This window comes from Artemia franciscana, chromosome 7 (genome assembly GCF_032884065.1).
Source record: "Artemia franciscana chromosome 7, ASM3288406v1, whole genome shotgun sequence".
Classification (NCBI taxonomy): domain Eukaryota; kingdom Metazoa; phylum Arthropoda; class Branchiopoda; order Anostraca; family Artemiidae; genus Artemia; species Artemia franciscana.
The window spans coordinates 54,823,890-54,836,248 of NC_088869.1; the positions used below are offsets into that span (position 1 = coordinate 54,823,890).

Here is a 12,359-nt window from a genome sequence, read left to right on the forward strand (position 1 = left end):
GCTTTTTTAAAAAAGCTTCCTATTGTAATTGAACGACCCTTGTGTTTCAGGAGTTGGTCTTAATAAATTAGAACAGACATTAAAACTTTAGAGTAGGGAGCAAGGTATTTAGGAGGGTGCAACCCTTTCATATACGGAATAATTTTTGTTCCTTTTGAGCCTGAATGTTGTTCCTCGCTTTCAGTTGAAAAAACAATTATTGAATTTTCCTATAGTTTTTCAAATAATGCCAGTAAATCTAGCTCAATCTCAATGAAAATCCCTCCCATCTCGGGAAACTCCTTGTGAAAATTTCTTCCTACTTACAATACAACCGCCTCCCCCGTAAAATTCGTTCAGGAAAATTTCTTGCTCGTTGAAAGTCTCCCCCCTCCTTCGTAAAATTCCTTGCAGAAGATTCAGCCTGGAAAATTCTCTTTAGCATAATTTCATTTGAAAAATAATTTCCCCATTACTCCAGAAATCCTTTCTTCAATGGAAATTATTTCCCAAAAATCCAAATACGCAGAAAATTTCCCCCGGATGATTCCCCCGGGACATCTCCATATGCAAAATTGAACAGGCAAAGAGAAAGTAAGATAAACAAAAGGAATTTCGTATAGAAATTCTGTCAAATCCCCCCCCCCCCCCAGTATAAAACTTCCCCTAGAAAGTTCATCTCTGCAAATTTTCCTCCAAATTGAAAATTATCGCCAAGCAAACCCACCCCGACTACAAAATATCTTCTGAAAATGTCTGCATACCTAATAGCAATTACTGTACATAAACAACGGGGAACTTTTTTAACTTTAAGGCCTATCCTCAGGGACTGGGGGGATCATGTTATCCCCAAAGCCATATTTTTGGGACTTTCCATTTATGTTGAACAAATCAGCTATTTCAGAATTTTTATTGGACTATATTGGAGAAAAGGGGGAATTGGAGAGGGGCTAGTTGCCCTCCAATCTTTTTGGTCACTTAAAAAAGAGCACTAGAATTTTTAATTTCCGTTCGAATGACCCTTTTCTCGATATTCTGTTGGACTATTGGTTCAATGTTATCACCCCTAGCGAAAAAAAAAAACAAAAAGAACAAACAAATAAACATGCATCCATGATATTTCTTCTGGCAAGAAGTACACAATTCCATATTTTTGCAGATAGGAGCTTGAAACTTCTACATCAGGGTTATCGGATACGCTGAATCTGATGGTGTGATTTTCATTAATATTTCTGAACTTGAGAGGGTTGTTTCCCCTCCCCACTTTTTGAAAATCAGGTATTTTTCCCAGGCTTGTATCTTTCGATGAGTAGCATTGAACTTGATGAATCTTATATTTGAAATCAGCATAATAAGCTGGTTCTTTTAAAATATATATATGGATATCCAAATTTATATCCAAATCTAGAGTCCAAATATCCAAATTTAGAGTTTCTGTTACCATTGAGCCACGTCGCTCCTTACTTACAGTTTATTACCTTGAACTGTTTGAAAAAAAAACAATATATTATGATAATTATTTTGAATAATTATCTTATCTTTAATTAATGTCTGGAAACGGAAAATCATTTGAATGCTTGTCAAACAAGTAAATAAATTGCAACAATAATAAATTTGCATACTCGAATGATTGTCAATCACAGTATTAGTACAACACTGCCTACTATTTCATACGAACTAACCTTGGTCTAAAGTTATCTCGATTTTCTGTGAATCGATTTAATCCCATGCATGGATGTTTGTGTTGTAACGTTTTTTATCCACTCTAGTATGAGACCCAGTTAACTACTATAAGAATCCTTTAGACCCCCCCCCTCCAATATGCGAAACCTCTATGTTTATTGCGATCCTGTATACTTTATATTTTTATGTGATAAATAATAATAACATCGCCCTTTCTTACCTAGCCAACTTTTAACATATATATCATTTCTCACCTGGGAAAAAATATCTTTTATATTCCAAAATTTTTCTTCAAGTTTTGTTCAGATATATCTTTGGGAGAAAATATATCTTCTCTCTTGCACGTAGTGTAACCATTCCAGTTCTTGCATTAATTTTGCTAAGGTTTACATGGCCTATGAAAAATACAATCTATGATGAGAATGCCCATTCCCCGACCCAGAATTGCGATATTTCCTCGAGAATTTTATGAGGCAAAAATCTAAATTTACTAAAAAATTCTTATTTTGGCATGTCTATAATATTTTCAACATTTTTTTCATTCTAAAAAGAAATGCAAATTAATTTTCAAAAATGTAATCTGGCATACATAAGGAAACAGCGTTAGAACATCGAAATTGTAGGACTGCACAAAAAATCTGCACATGGAATATAAATCTTAAGAAAAAGCAAATTTTACAAACAATCCAATAATCGAGGAAATCTGAACATTGGATTTCCTGTCAAAACTAGTTCGAAATTATAATTACTATCCACGAGCTCTCGATGAATTACTAGCTGCCATTTGTATTTCGTACCGTTATTTTGTTTTTTAAATTCATACATGAAGAACAGGTGCAGCTGTTCAAAAATCCTTAAGTCCAAAATACACATTTTACAGGAGAACGCAAAAATTGGATTGCAATGTAAATTAAAAATATAATAATAAACACTAAGCTGTACTTTAACATACTATAAAATACTAGGTATCTAACAGTTCGTGGTAACGAACTGTAGTAAGGAGCGACCCGGCTCAATAGTGACCAAAACTCTAAAAACGGAATTTTGATACCAATAGTTACATCAAAAGAATCGCATCTTAATGCTGATTTCAAATGTATAAGTATCATCAAGTTTAGTCTTACTCGTCAAAAGTTACGAGCCTGAGAAAATTTGCCTTATTTTAGAAAATAGGGGGGAAACCCCCTAAAAGCCATAGAATCTTAATAAAAATAACACCATCAGATTCAACGCATTAGAGAACCCTATTGGAGAATTTCAAGCTCCTATCTACAAAAATGCGGAATTTGGGATTTTTGGATGGGTGTTTATTTGATTGTTTGTTTTGTTGGGTTTTTTTTTCCAGGGGTGATCGCATCAAACCAGTTGTCCTAGAATGTCGCAAAGGGCTCATTCTTATGGAAATTAATAGTTCTTGTGTCCTTCTTAAGTGACCAAAAAACTGGAGGGCACCTAGGCCCCGTCCCACGCACATTTTTCCCCAAAGTTGCTGGATCAAAATTTTGAGCTAGCCGTTCTGTTCGACTTAGTCAAAAATCTAATAACTATATCTTTTGGGACGACTTATTCTCCCACAGTCCCCGGGGGAGGGGCTGCAAGTTACAAACTTTGACCATTGTTTACATATAGTAATGGTTATTATGAAGTGTACAGACGTTTTCAGAGGGACTTTTGTGCCTTGGGGTTTGGGTGGGTCGGGTTATGTTGGAGGATTTCCATAGAGGAATTTATCATGAGGGAATAGAATTTCCATGAAGGAGGTGCAGGATTTTCTAGCATTATTTAAAAAGACAATGAGAAAATCAATACATTTTTTTCAACTGGAAGTAATGAGCAGCATTAAAACTGAAAAACAAACATAAAATATTACGTATATAAGGGGGTTCGTCTCCTCCACAATACCTTGCTCTTTACGCTAAAGTATTTTTAGTAATTTCAACTATTTATTCTACACGGCCTTTGTTTTTTGAGGGTCATTCTTAAAGATTTGGGACTAAATTCAAGCTTTAGTGTAAAGAGCGAGGTATTGACTAAACTTAAATTTCGTTTATTCATTCATGTGCGGTGAGCCAAAATCACATGCATTAATTCAAAAACGTTCAGAAATTAAATAATAAAAAACAAGTGTCTTTAATTGCAAGTAAGTAGCGACATTAAAACTTAAAACAAACAGAAATTATTCCGTATATAAAAGGTTTTCTCCCTCCGCAACGTCTGGCTCTTTACGCTAAAGTTTTTTTTTATTGTTTTAAAAAGTAGAGTTGTGACAAAGAGTCAAACTTTAGCGTAAAGAGCAATGCGCTGTGGAGGGGAGAACCCCTTTCATATAAGGTATAATTTCTGTTCGTTTTAAGTTTTAATATTGCTCCTTACTTGCAGTTAAAAAAAACTTGTTTTCTTACTTAATTATTTAATAGAACATACAGTATTATTCGCGTCCACTACAATAATCAGAAATAATCCACAGTTCGTGGGAGTTAACTCTCACGGAAATGATCCTTCAGACAGAGACACTTTATGCGATTATGTTATACCTAGTGATTAAATTTAATGGGGGGAGGGGGACAAATTTAGGTTCTTCAATCAGAAAATATAATTAAATTCACTTTTGAGGATTGTTTTAGGGACCAATGCCCTTCTGCCAAACTAGTAGCTAAGCCATCGTGTATGATTCTTTTTTTTTTCCCAGAAAATTTTAATTATTCAGGATGATAATTATCTTTAAACTGATGAATATCCTAAATAATAAGCATCCATTTATATACTACGTTTGGTTTTCAATAACAAAGAGCTTTTAAACAACGGAAAAAGGAAAGAGAAAAAAGGTAACTTTTCCTTTTCAGAAAAAGTTAACTTACTTTAAATGACTTTATAATGAAAGTTTTTTTTTCCTGGCGGCGGTTATTCAATTCTAATAAATAGTATTGAAAAAGTGAACGGGAACTTTGAATTTAAATAAGCCTTATGTTATGTTATGTAACGGCATAATATTTGAGTATTTATGGTTTTATTGTATTTTTAGTGCTTAAATGACACTATTATCTTTAAACTGATGGATATCCTTAACAATAGGGAGCCAGTTATAAGGTATGTTTGCGTCGAAGAGAAAAAAGGTAACTTTTCCTTTTGGGGAAATAGTCTACCTATTTAAAGTAAATTTATAACAAAATGTTTTCTTTCTGGCATTTTTTATTCAATTCTCATGAATGATACGGAAATAGTAAACAGGAACATTGAATTTAAATAAACCTTATGTCAATAGGTCTATACTTTTCGGTTATCGGGTACATCGTGTCAGATAGATCTATTTGAGAAAAACCTTTCGAGGAGGGGCAGATGAGCTGTTTCCATCAATTATATTATCAAATTCCTTTATCTGTATAGTGGGATTAGACAATTTCCTAAACAGGCTAAATTCATTTATTTATTAGTTCTGGGACTTTTTTCATTAGTTTCTTAGGTTCTCTAAATTTTCAGATTCGATAGTTGCTTTTCTAAATTCGAATCTAGCCTTGGTTTCAAATACGTAGTTGGAATTATCTTTAATTCAGGATATAGTCACTATTTTATCTTGGTTTTTCTAGGGGAATTTTTTTCGTTCTTTGTTTTTCTTCTTTATTTTTGGTCTCTTTGAGTGTCTTAAAGTTTGAGCCTCTTAAACATTGTATTTTTTTTTCTTGTGTTGAGTCTCTGAAAAGTGAAAATGTATCATGTTGAAAATGTTTTTTTTCAATGTATTTGTTTCATTTTGTTTCTTCCCCGATTTTTTTCCTGGGCATAGGGCCTTACGGGGCAGTCTGTGTTGAAGTGCTTTTGTTGTGAATTCATTTGTTGAACAAATTGATTGATTATGATTTTGCTTAAATGTCATGTCAAATATGGCTGTAAACAATTAATCAAAACAATCAAAACTGAAAATACAAGAACCAATAGTCGATGTCAGGTTTACCTGCTTCGTTACCGAAAGTGGTTACTTGGTTACCAAAAGCGGGCAATGTGGTCCAACTTTGGGAAGCTAGTCAAAACTCAAAAACAAAAATGTTCTGAGATGCTAGCTTTTTAAAATGATGGACGAATGTAAAGGACTTGATAAATCGATGGCATTAGGGATCAGTCAATTGAGCTATTACTATCAGAAGCAACTTTATAGCATAAGCCAAGGTTTCAATGGTTTGTCATTTACTTTCCCAGGGGCACTTTATATGAAAGGGGTAGTCTTAAGATCATTGTCCCAGTACATGGGATTGCGTCCTTTTGACATTGTAAAGTATCTATTTTTCTGTAAAGCGTCACTTTCTGTGCTCTATTCCTGGGAGCGTTAACTTTCATAAAGTTTATGTGTAGAGTATAAAATGTTTATTCATACATATAATACAGTAAATGTACATACAACCCGGACAGAAACAGAATTAGAACTGATTCAAGTAATAACAAGGAGATAAACATCAGAACATTTGACACGAACTGTCCTATTTTAATCTGTCAACTTAGAGGAATTACTGCAAATACTCAGAATTTAAAATATTGATATAGTCATATAGGAAATAGACATTTGACGGAACTTGAGAATTCAATTATGCATCTAAAATGGAAAAGCCTACTTTCGCCAAAGTTTAAAGATTTCCCTCCGGGTTTTCAAGATCATTTTTATTTTGACAAAAAAAAAATGATTTTCTATCCTCAAAGAAAGGTACACTTAATAAGAACATAAAGTAAAATACTGGCACTAAAGCTGAAGAGCAAGACACAAGGAACTATTTTCCCAATTGACACTTTCAACTTTCATTTCACATTATATTGTCACGCTAAATTCGCACAGAATTAATATAACTACACCTAAAACAAAAAAATTAGCATTGTCAGAATATATTTTAAAAGAACTTGTGTTTGAACATAACTCTTAAATAAAAATGATAATCTTCAATATAAAGAAAATATTAATTTTTTTTCTTTCACCAAAGCCTTAATTTTTCCAAAAAATTATTGGATTCTTTTACTATTCATAAGATATCAAAAGAAAGTAAATACGCCTTTTGGGAAAAATTGCCACACGGCTTTCGCTTGTCATATTTATCTTTCTGGTTTTTCTACTGCAATAACGTACCAATCTTATACTAATCTCTATAATCACCCTACACTATTTATCTCTATAACAATTAAATGAAAAACAAGTTTTTTAGCTGAAAGCAAGGAGTGACATTAAAACTTAAAACGAACAGAAATTACTCTGTATATGAAAGGGGCTGTTCACTCCTCGACGCTCCGCTCATTACGCTAAAGTTTGACTCTTTCTCTCAACTCTACTTTTTAAAAGTAGATAATAAAAAAACTTTAGTGTAAAGAGCGGGGTGCTTGAGGAGGGAACAGCCCTTTTCATGTGCGGAGTAATTTTTGTTTGTTTTAAGTTTGAATGTCGCTCCTTACTTTCAGTTAAAAAAAACTTTTTTTTTTTTATATTTAATTTCTGAACGTTATTGAATTAATGCATGTTTTGATTTCGGCTCTCCGTGCATGAATAATTAAAACAAAATTTGCATATTAATTCTTATTTTTTTGCTAAGTGGCTAAGGCTTTCTCATAGTTTTGATCGAACGATTTTGAGAAAAAAAGGAGCGAGGGAGTAGGCGTAGTTACCTTCCAATTTTTTGGCTACTTAAAAAGGCAACAAGAACTTTACCTCACTCTTTACACTAGAGCTTGAATTTTATCCCAAATCTTTAAGAATGACCCATAAACCAAAAAGGCCGTAGAATAAATATTTGAAACTAATAAATTACTTTCGCGTTAGAAGTGAGGTACTAGGAGGAGGTGAACCCCTCATGTGTAATAAACTCTGTTCGTTTAAAGGTTTAATGCTGCTCCTTACTTTCAGTTGAAGAAACTTTTTCATATTTATTTCTTTTCATTGCTCTCTAAAAAAAATCTAAGAAATCCTGCACTCCCTTCATGGAAATTATCTTCCCCCATGACAAATTCCTCCATGAAAAGTTTTCCCCGCATAGCCCCCTCCCTTTGACCCCTCCCTCAACCAAAGACATCTCCCTGAAAGTGTCTGTACATTTCCCAATAACCATTACTATGTGTAAACACTGGTCAAAGTTTATAACTTACAGCCCCTCCCACGGGGACTGTGGGAGATTAAGTCGTCCCAAAGGACATAGTTAATAGGTTTTTTACTATGCTGAATAAAATGGCTATCTCAGAATTTTGATCCCGGTGACTTTGGAAACAAATGAGCGTGGGAGGTAGCCTAGGGGCCCTATATTTTTGGTCCCTTAAAAAGGGCACTAGAACTTCTAATTTCCGTTAGAATGAGCCCTCTTGCGACATTCTAGGACCACTGGGTCGATACGATCACCAGTGGAAAAAAACAACAACAAAAAAGCAAATAAACACGCATCAGTGATCTGTCTTGTGGCAAAAAATACAAAATTCCACATTTTTGTAGATAGGAGCTTGAAACTTCTACTATAGGGTTCTCGGATACGCTGAATCTGATGGTGTGATTTTCGTTAAGATTCTATAACTTTTAAGGGGTGTACCCGCTATTTTCTAAAATAATCAAATTTTCTCAGGCTTGTAACTTTTGATGGGTAAGACTAAACTTGATGAAACTTGTATATTTTAAAATCATCATTTAAATGCAATTCTTTTGATGTAACTTTTGGTATCAAAGCTCCGTTTTTTAGAGTTTCAGTTACTATTGAGCCGGGTCGCTCCTTACTACAGTTCGTTACCACGAACTGTTTGATAATTTATACTCTTGAACTCTTGTACTCCCTCTATGAAATATAAGATACGGTTCACTTGATCTAATCTTCTCTATAGACATGTGAGCACCAATGAGTAAGTGATCATGAGCCATTTTTATTGCCGAATCTACTAGGACACTTGGCAAGACTAATTTAGCTGTTCTAGGGATCCCTTTGTCCACCGTCAAAAATATTTAACAGCCAAGACGCAAATTATTTTCCTTCAACGCGAAACTCTTTCTCTCCGTGTCAATCTATCTCGTTTTACATGGTACGGAATTCTTTTCCTCCCTCTTATCTCTTAATTTCCAAAGTATGGAACTCTTTTCAACCCAGTCGTCTATTATTTTTCCAGGCACGGAACTTTTTTTCATCATATCAGCTGTTAATTTCCCAGGTATGGAACTCTTTTCCACCCTGTCTGCCACCTTCCAGATGTTTCCGGAATTATCTGGAAGATACACCTCATCTCTCGTTCGACCGCAGTCCGCTCCTTCACCAGCCTCATCTCTCTCAACACAATGCCTCACTACGTCAGCGCTTAATAATTTATCAGTCATCTGGTCTCTTGGTAAACCATAGTTCGTCCCTTTACCATCCTCATCTTTCTCGACACAACGCCTCTCAACGTCAGAGTTTTATAATAAATTTCTCATTTCTCTTGACAGTACACCTCTTTAGCTCAATGCCTTATAATAAATTCTCAATTTCTCATCATAATTTTTTTGTGCTAAAATTTCTCCCTATATTCCTAATCTGACCCCTAAATCCTGCGCTAAGAATTCTACCTCTCCCCCTGATCACGTTTACGACAGGCCAGTTCTGACGGAGTCCTTCTTTCTGTCTTGTCCAACGAAATTCAGCATCTACAGTTGCTGATAAAATTCCTATTTTCTTTCACCAATTGCGTTTTCAATAGCTTCAAAACGCTGCGCTATTTTATATGCTTCAAAGAGGGAACAATAATCCTCTTGGCTTTCTAATGAATATCTCTTATTATTTAGCCTCGAGCCTTCAATAAAACAATCCAGTCCCGTACTATCGAAAAAACCCACCAAACCGCTATATCCCGATCGACACGATTTTGTGGCAATCTTCACCCTCTTATAAAACTGATACACTGTTTCATTGGATGATTGCCTCAATTCAGCTAAATCTCAAAAATTCTTTTCAGCTGTCTTTTCTGGTAAGTACGCCTGCATCATTTTTTTTTCAAGGTCTTCAAAATTTATAATATCTGAGGGATCTCTATCCTCAAAAAAATAAGTTGTGGCCCTGTTACTCTAAGCGGTACTGCATATATTACTTGCGAGTCTGACAAGCTAAGCAGCGTTTAAACCCTTCTCAATTGGCTAAAAAAAAACGTTTTATAATGACGATGAAAACAGCAACAATTCTCAACTTCCGAAGTCAAACGATGAAAATTTTCTGAGCACAATTGTGTATAAGTCCAAACGTCTTTCAGCGGATAGTCTCTACGCTGCAATTACAGCTGACAAAGGTGAATTTTACTAAAATTGGGAGGTAACGAAACTTACGACGACAATGTAGGTGACGGGCCACAAAAGAAAAATGTCAACTTGATATTTAACAACTGTAAATGGAAATCTATAAGATTGCAATTTCTAATCTTCTCCGGTGAAAACCGCTGCACCACTCTGCAAAGTGTCGCTTTCTCTCTGTGCTCTGCTCTTGGGAGTCTTATGGTAGCGTTCGCCTACAATAGGGGGTTCGACCGGTGGAGGATGTCTAGCGTCTCTAGCTTTCATAAAGCTTATGTTCAGAGTATAAAATGTTTATTTGCACATATAACACAGTAATTGTACGTACAACGAGGACAGAAACAAAATTAGAACTGATTCAAGTAATTTTAACTGGTAGCTTATATTCAGTAAAACAATAAGATAAACATCAGAGCATGTGATAGGAACTGTCCTATTTTAATCTGTCAACTTATTGGAATTACTGCAAATACTCTGAACCTAAAATATTAACACGGTCATCTAGGAAATGGACATTTGACAGAAGTTGAGAATTCAATTATACATATAACACGCCAAAGCCTACTTTCACCAAAGTTTACAGATTTTCCTCCGGGGTTTTCAAAATCATTTATTTTGACAAAAAACTGATTTTCTGTCCTCAAACAAAGGTACAAAGGTTTCATAGCCACAAAGGCAAGTAACAGAATAGACGGAAAATATATAATATGGGTCTGCGGGTACAAAACAAAATATAGCGGGTCTGTGGGTTTGCATATGATGAAGTAAGAATAATTTTCTGACTTCACGCTGTCTAAATGCTTTACCCCCACCCCTCTAATGCGCAAATATATATTCCAAATTAAAAACTTATCATCTATTTTGTCACCTGTCTTTGTGGCTATGAAACCGGTTTTCTCAGATCTATATTAAGCTTAATTCTTGACTGTGTATCGTTCAATTAACAAGTAAAGTATCTCCTATTTATGAGCTTTCCGTTGACAACCGAAGGGTGATATTTTGTGAGACATTAATTGCGCAAGAAAAAATTGAGGAGATTCGACGCTGTTACACACCATAAAGATGATGTCTATTTGTTTTGCTTTCTTAAAAAAAAAAACTTTTTGGCTTTTCACGGTCAAAAACCTTTAAGTGCATAACACCTAGTGTATTTTATTGCAGTTCGAATGTTCGGGTTAGGATGGTATATATTGCTTTTTGAATTAGTTAAATAGAAAATTAACCGATTTTCGTATCTCAGGCGTCATTATTTGAAAATTTTCGCCTGGTGCGGCAAAGGTGTGCGGCAAAGGCTGGCACAGCAATATGAGGTAGATGAAAGGCATATATGTAACAATGTGCATATTCACAAAAAATAAAAGATCTTGTAGACCCTTTACCGTCGCACGTACACCGTCTCTTGAGCAAAGTTTTTAAATTTAATTATTAAATCTAATTTTGTAAACACACAAAATTAAATATACACAAAAGCACTTAATATAACCAAATAAGGCAGTTCAAATAAATATGGATTTGAATTTTTTTAGGCAAATATTGATCTTCCTGCGATTGATGAAGAGTCACCAGCTGATGGTCCTCAACAACTTCCAGTATTTCTTACCGTTACCAAGAAAAAACCTATCGGCATTACTAATGTTGTCACAACTCAAATAGAAGAGTCGAGCTACGAAATTAGAGACTCATTTGAAGACAATAGTCGACAGAATTCATTTTACACACCAAGTTATAAAGATGGCTGTTTAGAAAGTCAGCAGTATTTAGTGCTAAAAGAGGAGATTGAAAGAGAAGAAAGCCAAGTAAACATAGATCCAGAAGACATAAAAGTAAATATCCATTTTCTTCCATATTTTAATTACTAACCCTTTCTTTAATTTCTAATCTGAAGAAACGTTGAAGAACAAAATAACCTTAATCAGATATTTAAATCGTGATTGTTGTATTAGCTGCAACATAGGGAAAAACGAGCCACAGCCCATAGTAACCGAAATTTCAAAAACCCATTTATACGAAAAGTGTGTAGTGAAAAAAAAATTATTTGTAACTGACAAAGGAATAATAATTTTTATTTCGATTACTCCTTGTATTGAAATGTTATCTTGAAAACGATTCGTGAAAAACTCCATAAATAGCCTGACACCCCCTCATAAATGACGTCAGAAACCCCATCATTGGAATTGCACTTGCAGAAAATCCATTCAGGGAATTCAGCCCCCCCCCCACTCTTGAAAAACCAAGAAGAACACATTTTTCCATGAATGGCACTGATGTTTTTTTCTTTTTTTCTTTCTTCTTCTTTTTTTTTTACACTGCTAGCGGACCCCTAGATAGCCATAGACAACAATATAAGAGCTCAATTGAAAGGAAGTTACTATATTTACGTACTTTTTATAAGTAACAAAACACAGCATTAAAATCAAATATATTTTTTGATAAAACTGCATTT

The 12,359-nt window shown here is 34.5% G+C and overlaps 1 protein-coding gene across 1 annotated transcript in view; it reads left to right on the plus strand.

Moving 5' to 3' along the window:
• The window catches only part of LOC136029470 (uncharacterized), a 37,250-nt gene that overhangs the window by 17,871 nt on the left and 7,020 nt on the right, over positions 1 to 12,359 (plus strand). The window contains exon 4 of the mRNA XM_065707893.1: positions 11,443 to 11,739. Coding sequence (XP_065563965.1) covers positions 11,443 to 11,739 — 297 coding nt within the window. The remainder of the gene's footprint in view (positions 1 to 11,442; positions 11,740 to 12,359) is intronic.